The 16146-nt window shown below is 35.7% G+C and overlaps 1 protein-coding gene across 3 annotated transcripts in view; it reads left to right on the top strand.

Moving 5' to 3' along the window:
• Window positions 1–11025, top strand: part of LOC149227109 (putative LRR receptor-like serine/threonine-protein kinase At1g56140) — a 686518-nt gene extending 675493 nt beyond the window's left edge. The window contains exons 17-24 of one of the 3 annotated variants that reach the window (XM_089377692.1): window positions 6332–6708; window positions 6821–7019; window positions 7307–7474; window positions 7609–7727; window positions 7887–8097; window positions 8189–8426; window positions 9991–10141; window positions 10234–11025. In XM_089377692.1, the coding sequence (XP_089233818.1) occupies window positions 6332–6708; window positions 6821–7019; window positions 7307–7474; window positions 7609–7727; window positions 7887–8097; window positions 8189–8426; window positions 9991–10141; window positions 10234–10629 (1859 nt within the window). In that variant the 3' untranslated portion in view covers window positions 10630–11025. The remainder of the gene's footprint in view (window positions 1–6331; window positions 6709–6820; window positions 7020–7306; window positions 7475–7608; window positions 7728–7886; window positions 8098–8188; window positions 8427–9990; window positions 10142–10233) is intronic. The other 2 variants (XM_089377694.1, XM_089377693.1) reach the window with 2 other exon arrangements.
• Window positions 11026–16146: the final 5121 nt, after the last annotated feature.

Raw genomic sequence — 16146 nt, 5'->3', positions numbered from 1 at the left:
TATGCAATAGTGGTAGTGGCAGTGACATGCGGAGCAATGCAGAAAGGAGGTGCTTTAGAAATAGAGCAGCATGCAGGTGGACATTGTTGCTAGAGCACTTTCCTTGCTAAGAGGGAGTGTTAGTTTTCTGTATCATGGAAAGTGCTCTAGCCTTGAAAATTGGTGGAGAGGCTAAGGCACATGAGTTCTAAATAACCCAGAAACCGTTTGGTGAAAGTCCACCCGAATTGTATTTTATTAAAATAATTAATATTTTTAGGAAAATTAAAAAACTAATGGGTATTAATATAAATATGGGTGAGAATGATCTAGAAGGTGGATCAGGTCATGTTTTAATCTTAGCCATTGATTAGAGAATTAATCTCGGCCATTGAAGACTCAACAGGAAAATTATAAAATGGAGTCTTGGGGTTCATTTAGAAACACACAGAGAGATTGAGGAAATCGATTTTTTGAGGTGAGATGTTCTCAAGAGGGAAATCGATTGGGGAGATCTTGCAGCTGAGGCGCAGAGAGAATCCGGGAGAAGGAATTTCCTGAGGATACAGACAGAGAGGCGGAGAGAGCTTACAAAGAGGCAGCGCAGTAGCCAGGAGAGCTGATGCTAGGCCACTCTGGGCCCACGCAACCTTGACGCAAAACTAGAAAGGCCTACGCAGAGCAGAAAATCTGCCTGTTACACAGAAGCCAGAACTGTCGGGAACAGCCAGAACTGTCGTAATGGCCGGGATAGTTGGCGCAGAGGGTAGAAGAGGTGATACAGGGCTGATGCAAAGCCTGAAAGGCTAACACAGGGCCAGTGCAGAAGTAGTCGGGGTTATCCAGTCTTGTGTCGGATCAGCTTGAATTCTGCTTGGTGAAGTGAGGTAAAACTCACTCAAATTTTCCGCCAGTATTTTCTCTGTAAAGGATTGCTATATGAGGATCCTAGATATGTATCAGATATTTCTCTTGCATAATAATAAACCCTCAGAACTGTTGCACCGATTTTCCCGAATTGGGTTTTTCCAGGGACTATTGTGTCCAAAAATAAGTGTGTTGTATGTATCTTGTTCTTTGTTTCTTTTTCTATTTCATGAGATCAAATATTTAATTAGTGTAGGCTGCAGAAGTAATTTACTTCAGTATTCAGAAGAATAACTTTATGAATGTAATTTAAAAATCAAGTAGGTGAAGTAGATTCGGATTTGCTGCAGTAGGGGTTCCTAAAGTGTAGGAATTTTCATAGCACATACATCACATCACGGAGCAAAATAGATTCTCCCGAATTCAAAGGAAATTTGACAGACCCAAAGCCTTTAACGAGATGAGTGGAGTTGTCTCCAAGAATGATTTTCAAATTTGACTCCCTCTCCACCAAATTAGAGAGAACTTCCTTATAACCAGAGAAGTGATGAGTGGCCCCACTATCCCACGAATCCGAAGGAGATGAACTAGTAAGGGAAAAAATAAGAATATATTCATATTGATTCACAACATTGCTTCATACCTGGAGAATATTGGCTTCTTTTGTGGGCGACAATCTTCTTCATGATCACTTGGAGCATCTCTTCTTCTTCTTCTTCCATTGCATCATTCCTCCGGTCATCTTTTCTTCTTTGATCATTAAACCTTTTGTTGTTGCTTCTAGTATTGTAGTGTGGTCCATTGTTCTTCTCGAGGCAATCTCGAGCATAGTGGCCTTTCTTGTGACAATTGTAGCATTCAATGTGCAAGCATTCTTTTCTTGTATTTCAAGTAGGAGGATTTCTTGAATTTCCAGCGAGTGATGAATGCAGCAAGCTCTCCCTCTTCATGCTTTTGAATCCTTCCTCTTTGATATTATCCTTGATTCTTTTTGAGTGAGATTTGCAACAATTTCATCAAATGACGGGAGGACATTGTTGTTTCTTATAGTAGTAATAAAGGTTTCCCAAATAGGAAGGAGACCTCTTAGATTCACAATCACAAATTCCCTGTCAGGCACAAATTCTCCAACTCTTTACAATTGATCTCCAAGACGAGATATCCTATATTATGTAGTTTTCCACAGATTCTCCTTTGTTCATTTTTGTCTCTTTGAGTTGATCTTTCAAGTAGATGATTTCATTCAAATTGTTGACTTTGTACTTTCCATCTATCTTATCATACATATCCTTAGACCTTCTCAAATTTCCAACATATGCAAGTAAATACCTCATAAACCATCAATTATAATTTGATTTTCTTTTAACTCACCTTTCTTGTTCTTCTTCTTGGCAGCAACGAAAGCATTCTCTGGAGGCTCCTGTACTTTTCCTTAAATGTAGTCCAGAACATCATTATTGTCAGCTTGATTTCCACCCTGACTTTCCATGCAACAAAATTGGATGAGTCACCCAACTTCTCATTTTCCTTGAAGAAGGAAGACATCTTGACTTGGCTAGATTGGTTCTTTCAACTTTCCAAAGATGATTGGTTCAATTCTTGTCTCCTTTTGAGCTTGTCCTTCACCTTAGCTCTAAAACCATGTTAATTTTATGATTGTTCTATGATGAATCAATTAATTTAGCCCAATTCAATACTTCAATTAGCAATCTTTCCAACTACAATTAGTCTTTCCATTCATCAACCGTAATTGAAGATAGAACAATAAATGCAATGAAAAAGTAGACAATCAATACATCAACAAGAGACACTAGGTTTGGTCAAAGACTAGGGAAAAACACCAGTAGGGGGAAAACCCTTTGAAATTATTCTTCTATTAGATTGTCATAAAATTTTCAGCAAAGAATACAATGAGTCCAATACAATATCATCAACAAAACAACCCAACAACATTCAAAAATAAGTTTCCAGGATCAAAATATATCAGAGACAACTTTTCCTTTCTATGATCAACTTCGGTTTTTGCTCAAATCTGAGTCAAACTTCTTGGTCGCATGTAGGAGGAGTTGTGCGAGAAACAGTCGCACCCTTGCTGCCTGCAATCCAGCGACTTTGGTCGAATTTTCCCTATGGCGTGCCTGTGATTGTAATCCAAAAACCCTAAAAGAAATGCGAGCCTTGGACCCTGTGATTTCGTACCTTTGCGAACTTCTGTTGTCGTCCCTGCCTAAGACCTGTGTGACCCAATCGATGAAGAAGAGAAGAAGAAGATTCTTGGTGATGTTCAAATGAGCTCGAGGTCACTTGTATTTATAGGCTTCCAAGGGTGACAAATTTGCTTTAGGGCCGACCTTGATCAAATGTGCATATGTGGGATTTCCTTCATAAGTACACTTTCCCTTATCTGATTTGAGTGATCTTTAGGTCGATTTTGGTCCTCTCGAAAAGAGGAATTCAATGTCAATTTCATCTAAATCAAAAGAGCTGTCCAAAGTGGAATTTGACTGTAGTTACATATTTTTAACATCTTGGAATGTCTAGTAATTTTATAATGGTAGGAACATGAGCTCTTGTAGCATTTGGTGATTCAAATTGTCATCAAGTTATCTTGGTTTTCTCTTTAGGGTCAAAAAAAAGGTTCCTAAGAAAGGTATGTTCACATGTTCATATATTTAAGTCCTTGAGAGAAATGATTGATTCCCTTGGAGGGAAATGTAAGTCTCTTATTCCAGACATTATCTGTGCTTTGAACCATGAGATAGCTTCAAAGTGAGCTTAAACTAAAAACAATTTGAGTTTGAAAGAGAATGTATAACATATCCATATACATATGTGATACCCATATGCTCTATGGTTGGATTAGGCGAAGGCCCTTACTTGATAATAAAGTAAATTAGAGATATAAATTGAACGATTGAGAAAACAAGTGACTTAAAAAATATGTTTATCACTTTATACCTTTAAATTAAATCGAATCAAATAACTCATTATTTAACAAGTTTTTCCCTAAAAGGACACAAATTAGCCAAGATAACACTCTAAATTGTTTTGTGTACAATGTGAAAGAACAAAAGGTATAACACATACATTTTGGTAGGGTTTCTATGCTAAGACCTTATGGAAAGACATCTCTGTACATTTAGAAAAACTTTTGTTGGTGATTCAACATTAAGCAATATAGTCTTTTATCTCCTCTTCTACATTGAGATGGATAGTTCTGTCTTTTTTTGGTCAAATCAATGTAAATCTACCTTTGAAAGTAGAAAGTGTATTTTTAGGAGCTTTGTTTTTCAAATACTTTTAGATGTACTAGCATTCAAATATCTACTAAAGGTCATATTTAAAATGTTTATTAAGGACACTGATTATGAACCTTGGTTTGACATTGATGAGAACTAATGGCCACCAACTAAATTCCTTAGCGTTATGTTCTAAATAGTATATTATCAATGTTTGACATGGTGAATGTGGACTAGTTCTTATAATTGCATGTTATGTTGCACAAGGAATCATCTCCCCAAAAAAACCACATACCCATGGTTTCAAGGACTTGGGGAACCCTATAAAACATCCCCAAAGTGCTAAGGACTTCATCTAGGTCAAGGACTTGTTGTCCATCCCCAGTACATTCCAAGTGGATTTCAATGACATTATAAACATATTTTGAGATGTTCTCGTCTTATTTCAAATATATTCCAATCATCTATCTTCAATTTTGACAATGGACATTGACGATTGAAAATATTATCTTTCCATTCATTTTTTTTTTATTACGTTGAATCTAAATTTGTTGTACAAGTAGCAACTCAAAACATGGGTCAATAAGATGAGTTTCGATTTGGGTTTCTGGTGACTTAACTATTGTTTGTTAAGTAACAAACATCATAGCAATGTCAAAAAAAGACCAAGAAATGCAACATTTCAAAAGGATAATCTTTGTGTTTAATGCTCTTGTTCTTCTCATTTTAGGTCATATAACCCTTTACGTATTGTACATGTGTTTCCACGAGTCATTCAAGTATGTTCTTTCACCATCCCAACCTCAAAAAAGATAATCTTTGTGGTTATTGCTCTTGTCCTTCTCATTTTGGCTCATATCAACCTTTATGTATTGTACATGTGTTTCCACGAGTCATTCAAGTATGTTCTTTCACCATCCCAACCTCAAGCATTTTAAAAACTATAAGATAGTAGTGATTTGGATTTGAGTACTTAGTGCTTGAATAAATTTATATTCAATCGCCTTCCTAAAATATGAAATATAAATCTAATCTCTTTTTAGAATAAAGTATTTTGTAGTTGTGATTTTCAACACAAAAATGTCCAAAACTTATGCCTTTAAAGTTTTAGCGTACTTAAATAAGTTGCTATAGAGATAACTTTTTATCTCATAGGTACTTCATGGACCTTATTACAAATTGAAAATAGTTACTCCTTAAGTTGAGCTGAATGGCATGTTTAGGACCAATAAGGACATGTTATTAGGCTCTTTTTTAAATTGCCCAAACCTTTTCAAAACTAACCAATGTAAAAGTTGTGCATAATATTATATTATATAACCTATTAAATTTACAAACAACCTAAAATATTTATAATAAATTTTTAATTTTTAATATACGAGATAGGTAGTCCCAAACCATCATACAGTCCCCAAACCGAGAATTTGGAGACATGCTCTAACTCTGAGAATGCTTCCGTTTGTCAATATTCAATTGATAATCATCCATGCTGAAATCAATAGTTGCACATCAACCACAATTCTGTAAATATTTTATAATTAGGCAGGTTGGATTGATAACCATAGTTGCCAGCCAACCATATTATTATATAAGTTATTAACATATACCATAAGAATATTTAAAGTCACGCAATGGAGGAAGTAAAGCAATGTACAATATACTTCTTTTAAAGTCACGCAATGGAGGAAGTAAAGCAATGTACAATATACTTCTCTCATCTCTCATTGTGTGGTTTCCCAAAGCAATGTACAATATACTTCTCTTATCTCTCATTGTGTGGTTTCCCTTTTTCTCATTAGCTCACATGCATCATTAACTTCTACTCCACACCACTAAGGATCTTCAAAATCAATTGGATGCGTCAAGCTTATTTTGTGATAGTCAAATTCTTCAAGTCAACCTTATTAAGACAAATATTATGGCCTTTTAAAATCTCAATTGCAATGTGCAACTTGTGTGCAGTTTTTGGCTTTTCTCTGGCTACAACACATTCATGTATCACCAAATATCAATTTTCCTCAAGTGCATTAGTTGATTTGAGAGGACCACAAAGCATACATGTAAATTTCAAATGTAGATTTGCTATTAAAATGACATAATTCCATTCTCTTGAGTACTCAAATCTATATTTCAGCGTAGCTATTTATGTTAGCTAAAAGGACAACTTTTTTGGACGTATTACTGAGCATCTCAGTGTTGTTCAAACTATAACTAACAAAGCTGAGTTTGAGTGGCCATTTTTTCAGATGCTCGCTTTGCTATAAGTTGTGGAGGCGGACAGACAACTTATGCTACAGGAGATGTTTATGAGCAGGAGAACGAAACACTCAATGCTGCCTCATTTTACGTCAGCGATACAAAAAAGTGGGGAGTCAGCGATACTGGATCTTTTATGGATTCTAGCCATGTAACTTATACAGCAACCAATCTGTCTCAAATTACAAAGACATCAGATTCAGAACTGTACGAGACAGCACGCTTATCTCCCAGCTCACTTCGGTACTATGGTTTAGGGCTTGAGAATGGACTATATACAGTAAAACTACAATTTGCAGAGATACAGATTGAAAATGGAAATACTTGGAAGAGTCTTGAAAAACGCATTTTCGATGTTTATGTTCAAGTACGATCGATGTTTGAAGTATATTTGCACATTTTTATTTGTTCCTGTTGAGGCAAAATTATGTTTATAGCATATCTAAATGTTATAAATATTATGTACGTTGATGTTGCAGGGGCAGAAAGTATTAACAGATTTTGACATCCGAAAGGAGGCTGGAGGCTCAAATATAGGTGTTATTAAATCTTTCAACAAGACCAACGTAACAGCAAATTTCCTTGAAATTCATTTTTTCTGGGCTGGAAAGGGAACTTGCTGTATTCCATTCCAAGGATCCTATGGACCACTAGTGTCAGCTATAAGTGTTACGCCTGGTAATCATAAAAGTTAATGTGTTTCAATAAATTAAAAAGTCGTGGACAGAACAGTTTTCCACCATGGATGTGTACTAAAATAATTCTTCTTTTATTGTCATGAGTTTTTTATTTCAAACTAGGCTGAGTCTAGGCCAGGCTTGTACCAATGTTGGATGGAAAAACGATCTGTCCACCAATGTTGGATGGAAAAACGATCTGTAGGATGCTATATGTACAATTATAAAATTGAAAACGCATTCTCGTTTCAGCTTGTTTTGTCACTTAAATTTTTTAAGCGTGTGTAGAATTCATTCCCACTGTTCGCGGCACTAAATTGAAGAAACGTAAGACGGGAGTAGTGATTGGAATCACACTTGGAGTTGCTGTAGCTTTGATATGCGCAATTTTGGTTTTTCTTCTTCGGAGGAGGAGAGATCAAAAGCGCGCAGCAACAGATGTTGAGGAAGACGAAGGTATTGACAAAAGATTGAGGACTGTTGCAGAGGATACTTCTCCTATAATGTTCATTTTCTGATTTAATTTAGTTGAAGAAACAAGGGTTGGCATGTTTTTCCCATCTTAATGACGACTTCTTCCTTTTTGTCAGCAATAAACGTTATTCGTTCGAAACTGAAAATTTTCAACTATGCGGATATGAAAACTGCAACAGGGGATTTTGCTAAAGAGAATAAGTTAGGGGAGGGAGGATATGGTGCAGTTTATAAAGTGTGTTAATACTCTTTCCATCTTTTACACTCTTTTGGTTATGAAACTTTGTCTATCATGATTGAATTGTGTAAGCATTTACTATTTCTTCCTGTACTGTTTGTGTTTTCTCTTAAATTTTTCTGACTACTGTCATTTTCAATTGTGGCACTAAAATAGGGCACTCTTTCAGATGGTGAAATGGTGGCAGTGAAGCAACTTTCTTCTGAATCTAAACAAGGAAAACGCGAGTTCATAAATGAAGTAGCTGTAATATCCGCAGTACAACATAAGAACCTTGTAAAGTTGCATGGATGTTGTCTAGAAGCAGATGACCCGCTCTTGGTCTATGAGTACCTGGAGAACAAGAGTCTCGATCAAGCTTTATTAGGTGAGTTCATCAGTTACTCTGAATTGAAAATTTTCATTTTCTGCTCATTCACCACATAGCAACAAATACGCTGGCGTTTTGTATGTTGCAGGTAGTAAGGAATCTCATGTACAACTGGATTGGCCTACTCGATACAATATCTGTATTGGCACTGCACGTGGACTCACTTACCTTCACGAGGAGGCCGGTACTCGGATAATTCATCGAGATATCAAAGCCAGTAACATTCTGCTGGATGACTCTCTGAACCCTAAGATAGCAGATTTTGGGTTGGCTAGGCTATTCGATGACAAGAAAACTCACATCAGCACCAGAGTTGCCGGAACAATGTAAGATTGAATTGGAAGCTTAGATTTTGGTTTGCTGACCACTATGAGAAATTATGTTCACCATTAACTGTTAGAAGATGTAACTTTTGTGTCCACAGCCATAAGGTGCTTTACAGTTTGAGTGAGGGAGATCTTCAACAATATTTTTTATGTAGGTCTATTTTTACGTAAAACTGAAAAATAACTTTACTTAAAAGAAAATGGCAATCTATTATAAATAACTACAATTAAAGAAAAATGTCATCCTATATATAGAGGATAGGAAATTAGGCCAGTTTCTTACTTCAGTATGAATAGGTGAATAGGCAGGCTTTGAACCTCTGTTCAGGGCTTAAATAAATTTAATAAACAATAATTTCTGTATTCAAGCTTTTGTGATTCATAATGAATTAAGCAAAGTCTTTCGGTAGAAATCTAATCTTGATGATAAACCACACTCGTTGGCCAAAAAATTCTCTTATGTGATATCTACCAAAAGATTTGCTTAAAACAATAATTTATTATGAAATTTAGATTTATGAAGTATAAAATTAAAAATATATATATTTATTTTAATAGTTAATAAATTTAAAAGTGTTTTCTAAAGTTTTAGAGTTTTTGGTGGGAATCCAAGGAAACAATTTTTAGTTAAATGGTGAGCTTCTATGGTTTAAAATGTGTTTTTGACTACCTATATGAATTTGGCACCTTGAAAAACTCATGAGACATACTACATATACTACATATATGAATTAGACATACTACATATATGAATTTGGTATATGAATTAGACATACTACATATATGAATTTGGTATATGAATTAGACATACTACCTATATGAATTTGGCACTTGAGATTGGCACCTTGAAAAACTCAGGAGGCATTCGGATTGAGAAAGTTCACAACTCAAACTTGTTATTCCAACAATTTCTTGTAAAATAGCAAAGTAAAAATACATCCAAAAAATCTTCACAACTCAAACTTGTTATTCCAATAATTTCCTGTAAATTAGCAAAGTAAAAATATACCCCAAAAATCTTCCAAACTTTTAAAATATATATAAATAGTATTATAATGAAATTTGGAAACATCTTTCTCACTAAAATAGCAAAGTAAAAATATACCCAAAAAAATCTTCCAAACTTTTAACAGATATATAAATAGTATTATAATGAAATTTGGAAACTTCTTTCTAAAATTATGATTTCATTTATGTTTTAATGGTTTTAAATTTGATATATACATACATGCGCTACAGCAGCTTGGCGTTTGGATCAATTCCTGCCATCAAGCTTTTATAATCAGAGACCTCGTCTTTGTCCTTGAAGCATATTCTTTTATAAAGCTATACTATCATGTGAAACTTCAAAACATTTTTGGAAAATTGTGATTTCATTTCATTTTAAAGTGTTAATGGTTTAAAACTATGTTTGGTTACATATCCAAATTTACTCCAAAAATGAAAAATTGTCGTGTCTTTTTTGTGTTCACAGGGAAATAACTCTCTATGAATCTATGTGTACTTTTGCCAATTTAACTATTAAAATAATCTAATTCAACTCGTTCCATATTTATGTTTGAAGTGGATATCTGTCTCCGGAGTATGCTATGCGAGGTCATCTTACAGAAAAGGTAGATGTGTTCAGCTTTGGGGTAGTTGCTTTGGAACTTGTCAGTGGGAGAAGCAACACAGACCCAAGTTTGCCAGAAAAAATGGTTCATCTTCTCGAATGGGTGTGTATACTTCAAATTCTAATATGTAATCCATGCAATTTTACTTTAGCCATTACTAACTGCCCACTCCTCAATATCGCATGGCTTTGCAGACCTGGCTTCTTTATGAGAAAGAACGGCCGCTAGAATTGATGGACCCTGATATAGAATCAACATGCTCAAAAGAAGAAGTCCTCAGAGTTATTGAAGTAGCGCTTCTTTGCACTCAAGCTGTGCCTACAATGCGTCCATCGATGTCTCGAGTGTTAGCAATGTTGATTGGTGATGTAGAGATTATTCCTGCTGCTTCTCGTCCTGCTTATATTAAAGATTTGCAATATAACGCTGCCATTGCCGGCAGTGGCAGTACACCTGTTGTAGCAACACCACCATTCTACAACAGCGTAGAGAGCTCATCAATTTTAAGCCATGGCAGCGTGGCATTGTCTTCAGCAGAGGGGAACGTAACTCCATCAAAGGTTGATAGTGATAGAAAAGAAGGCCGATGAGAGCTGACTCGAGCATTAAGATTATGAAGCGCGAGACTGTTTGCTGGGAATTCTCTAATAGGTTTAAAGTTCATCGTATTTCATTCTGTTATTAGGTTAGGCTTCCATTTGCTACATAGTTGTTACGGTATCGTCTATTAGGTGAGTTTGTGTTATATAATATGAGACTTCCAGGACATATATTATAGCGAAAAAACCATGCTTTCCGTAGGACATGTTCAACAGAATGAGGGCTCTCCGTTCACAGATTTGGTAATATTTGCATTCACCTATATTTTTTTTAAAACAGAGATGTATATGCAAAAATGTGACCAATTCTGAATGAAAAGATTATAATATCTCACTTCAAATAGATTTTGATTTTCGTTTTCTTTGCGGAAATACTCAAACTCGCCTTTGCTACCCGCTTATGCCTTTTGAGCAATGAATGCATGAAAAAGTGAGACAGTGTTCAGAATGAATAAACATAGAATGAGATACAATGATGGCCGCTGAGTTGAGTATAGATCTATTTTACCTATCGATTTAGTAAAAATGTGAGTTGAGTATAGATTTATTTTAACCATGGATTTAGTGAAAATGTGGAAGGATCAAATCTCTTGATGTGCAAATTTTTTTTAGAGTGGAAAAATTAGATAGAAATTAAATTAGTAATTGAAGTGCAAATTTTTTTTAGAGTGGAAAAATTAGATAAAAATTAAACTAACAATTGCACCACATGTTGCAAAGGAAAGGCCATAAAGCTACTATAGTAAACAATAATAGAAAAAAGAAGTAATTTTTTATGCAATTTTGTTTCATTATTGGATGTTCATCATAGACATATTAAATGTGGGAATTTTAGTTAGCAAATCTAAAGACATGTATATCAAACACCTCATCTTCAATAATCGGTATATGCTCAATATAATGTACCCAACCCTACCAATTATAATGTTAGTAATAAAGAGAAAATAAAGGAATGAAAAACAAATAACCAAAATCAAATCCAAGGGAATGCAGAGACCAAGGTCATTAAGAGGATAGAAATGCCTTCAGAGATTTTCTTTCAAGTTATTAAAATGCAATTAAAGACCACATATTTGTTGAGATACTTGTGCATAACTAATCTCCAGTGCAGTCAACTACCCCAAAATCCCTATTGCTAATTGTGTCACCCTGCCATTCTGTTGATTGCCCAAACAATATTCAGATTTTGCTTTAGATTGTTATTAGGAAAGCATTTGTTGGGTTTGATTTATTGTGGCTACTCAATCAAATAGATGGAGAAGGGACACAGGAGGTTCTTGTCAACACCTTTGGTGTTGCAAATCATATGGTTGTAAAAAATTGATTGCAAAGACAACCAAGCATATATAGTTCCTAACAAATGCATTGATTTGGGTGTAGGCATTAAATGCATAATTGCATCTAATTTTCCAATTTTCCAATCAATTATAGTTACTTTGCAATAATGTACACTAAAAAAACTTGCAAATAGTACAAAAGTTTGTTTCGATAGCCCAGATTGATTACCAAATCCGTATAATAGTTGCATGAATAAGCCCGAGCTTGTGGCCATTGTCTTGACAAGCTCTGCTTATTTGGATATACTGTAATCAATAAGATACAAAGAATATAATTGACATGTGCAACATCAAATTGAGTCAACCTGCAGTTTCTTAACAAGTGTATAAGTACCCTAAATAAAAGCCCTAAAGGAAAAAGAATATTTGCATGCACAAAGCTAAAAAGGTATTAAGAAAACGAAAAAACATTGCAAACACAAAAATTGAGACTTGAAGGCAATATTCCTTCTAAAAAGGATGAGGTTGTCCTCTCCTCACCAACTTAACAAAAATGCAGTAGAGGAGCTTACTATTTCCTCTTCTCGCTGCAACTTTTCTATATACATGTCATTGCCCTCAGCCACTAACAAAGTTATCCCAAAACTCATTTGGTTCTTCAGTTTCTCTAACCACATGTAAATCATCATCAACAAAATAACTATAGAAAAGTATGAAATATTTTTTATATCATTTGCAAGATCTATTCTTAAACAAACAAGAACTTCCCAGTCCAAAATTCTAAACATTAGAGTCAATAGATCTGCATAATTTTGAGGGAGGGAGTCAGGGAGAGCGATGGCTAGGGTTTCAGAAGGAGTGAGTTGCATCACCGCCGCTCAGCGAACCAGAGAACAGAGCTGCAATGGAACAGCAAGGAGTTCGGCAATTGGGATAGCCATGCAAGTTTCTCTGTCAATGTTTAGGCCTGGATCTGAATCAAGAAATGATTCCCATGGGGCGGATCGACTCATACATTGGCCAAGGGTGGGTTCTCTTTTCCTAACTCAGGGTAATTTATACTGGGCGGAGCGGGGATCCATACCACCGGGACAAGGAATGATAGATTTACCACAACATCGACCAGACCGTACCCTCGTTCGATCCGTCGTTCAAAACAACGAGGGAGAAATAGTCAGGCAAGGTAGGGTTGCACGCGATGGGTTGAAGGATGTGCATCTTGTCAAACCCCCATCCTCCTTCGGACTGTCCCGTGTCGACCGCTCCGCCATTCTCAGGCAAAACAACAAGGGAAGGTCGACAAGAAAGAAAGGGGTGCAAATAAAGGGTCGTGGGTCACGCGGCTTGCAGCACCCCTGTTCTCCTCCAAACAGACGCGAGATGATGACATCAAGGGGTAAAAGAAACTCATGACCGAGACTCTCCTTATCAAAACTGCCATACATCGAGAGGTCCAGGCTTCCTTGATACAAATAGGAACCCTGGGCATTATGAATGGGCATCTGAAAAATGCCCTCAGAGAGCTTGAACATCTCACTGCTTTGGTGGCCCAAATAGCAGAAGGATCCTGGACAAGAACAACAATAGCCACCAAGGACTCCGGCCATGAATTGATACAAATTTTTATCAGAACCCTGTCAGGGAGAACGATATGCAAGCGAACCTAGAAGGGGAAGTTGATAGAAGATCTAAAATATGAAATACAAGAAAATACAGGCATATCAGCAAACATGCAAATCTTGATATATGCAGGACAAATTTTACAAGACCAATACACAGTGCAGGACTGTGGAATTTTGCGAGACTCAACCATCATACTAAGCACGAGGCTAAGAGGTGGAAGCTCTAGACCCATCTCAAAGGGTACAACGTCTTTCAAGGATGTTGTCAAAGGGAAGGGGGAAGCCAGTAATAAGCCAGCACCACCACAAGATCTACCTGGACCCTATATTATGGAGCAAAAAATGCAAACTCCAATATTGATAATCGCTCTGCCTAAGGTAAACAAATTTTATACTGATTTTTCTACAAAGGCTGTCATATGCAGATTCAATGGCTTTTGGCCCAAAACAGATGCATTACAACAATGGATCTACTCCACATGGACAACAAACTGTGATATCCATTTATGCTCCAAAGGTTTTTTTATTGTCAGATTCGACACGGTCAAGGAAAGGGAATATGCCCTCCATGAGGGTCCATGGTTCTGGGGCAATGCAGGACTCTTCATGACTCCCTGGTTCCCAGGTTTTGACGCCAATACTATGGTGGTTTCCAAAATGCCGGTATGGGTCAGGTTACACAACCTCCCGCTACACTTCTGGCTTCCCAAAGTCTTCGAAGCAATGGGGAATGCGATAGGAAAATACCTCAAGCAAGACATGGAAAGAATTACAAGAGGTATACATACTTTTGCCAGAATTTGTGTAGAAGTAGATCTTAGCCAAGGCTTACCTGACAGCATAATTCTGATCCATAACAACACACAGTGGAATCAACCACTAGATTATGAGAACACGGCCTTCAAGTGCCGTGGCTGTCAAAAAACAGGTCACCTTCTTAGTAACTGCCCATAAGCCAAAAAAGAAACCAGAAGAAACAAGAAACAAACACAAAAACCAAGAGGCTGGTAGCGCACAATGAACCCATATGAAGCAGCAGAGGATGAGGAGGCAACTATCCCTCCACCAGATCTTGATGATGGTCCTATTGAAGAAGAAGCTACGTAAACCATCCCAAAGCAAACAATCAGACACACAAGGCGCCAGAAACAGAGGAAATTGTAGCACAGGAACTGATGGACTCTTTGCCGAAGAAGACACCAGATACAATGGACACCAGTGGAGCCAAAAGACAACATTCTCCAGATCACTCCGATTCTGACAAGGAAAATCCTCACCCTATGGAGGGCGCTTCTCTCATACTTTATTCGTCCTCATCGACTCAAGGGGAATGGCGAAAGGTTGAGAAGAAAAAAGGGAGAAAAGCATGATTTCCTCCCCGTTTGTACATTATACGTTTTCTGGTTTTTCTTTTGACAACAGTTTTTTGATCTGCTTTATGCATATGTGCCTCAGCATCTACAAAATGTAATTTTATTCATTAATAAAATTACGATTTTTCCTTATGGGAAAAAAGGGATCTGCATAATTTTCTAAAAATTAAATTCCCCAAAAATCAATATAAATGGCATGAATTAGTTTCAAACTTCAAAAACCATAATCAAAGAGAAATTGAATGAAGAACCTCTCTATTTTTGGCATGATAGATTTGTTCTGCAACCCTTGAACATTCCTTACTAAAGAATGCAAATTTATCCCTCTTCAGTTGTGACTCTGTTGGCATAGTATTTCATTGAACTGATCCTAAGTCAAGTTTAATGCGTGGGCTATATATTTTTCTTGCATTTCTCTTAGCCTCAGGTTTTATAGGATTCAAACATTCTCCAATGTCGTCATATCTTTCTTTAGGCAAACTCTAAGCAACGAAACCAGAGTGATGTTCTTCTCGGAGATCAGAAGCTTCATACCTCATAAAAATGTAACAGGCAATCTTTTCAAAGGCAGTTATAGGCAATACGAAATGTTGGCGAGGGGATTGCACTACCCGTTAACTATTATTAACTATTAGCCTAAAACTATTATTAACTATTAATTTACTATTAATCTCATGGATAACTATTATTCAATCGCCTAATATTGCCTTTTTGAATTTATAAGCTGGATTTAATTTCTTCAAAATTTACTTGGAAACTTGGCTTCAAACAAAATTGACCAAAAACTATACATAAAAATGGGCACAATGTAAAATAATAAGAAGGCCACTTAAAATGTTTTAACCATGGATTTTTTTTTCAATTCATTTATATAATGCATACATAGTTTTATTTAATCATATATAATATATACACATTTAAATACTTGACCTGGAATATTTTATTTATGGATTATGTGTCTACATTAAAATTTAATGTTTTTTCTGTTGTTAATATATTTATAAATATATTTCAATATTATTATATTTATAAATATACTTCAATATTAATTAACTATAGATATTAAAATATTTATTTATTATTCACATTGAATTATTATTATTAATAATATTTTTTAAATATGATACTAACATTAAATAAATTACCTATCTTTTTTGTTATTGAATTACATATATTTTTAATTACTTCTCTTGCATTGAAATATTTTATTATGATCAATACTAAAATATTTTTTCA

The sequence above is a fragment of the Pinus tabuliformis genome, chromosome J (assembly GCF_031772625.1).
Source record: "Pinus tabuliformis cultivar Carrire ecotype Pingquan chromosome J, CPIR1, whole genome shotgun sequence".
Taxonomy (NCBI): Eukaryota; Viridiplantae; Streptophyta; class Pinopsida; order Pinales; family Pinaceae; genus Pinus; species Pinus tabuliformis.
This window is presented reverse-complemented; position numbering and strand designations above follow the sequence as displayed.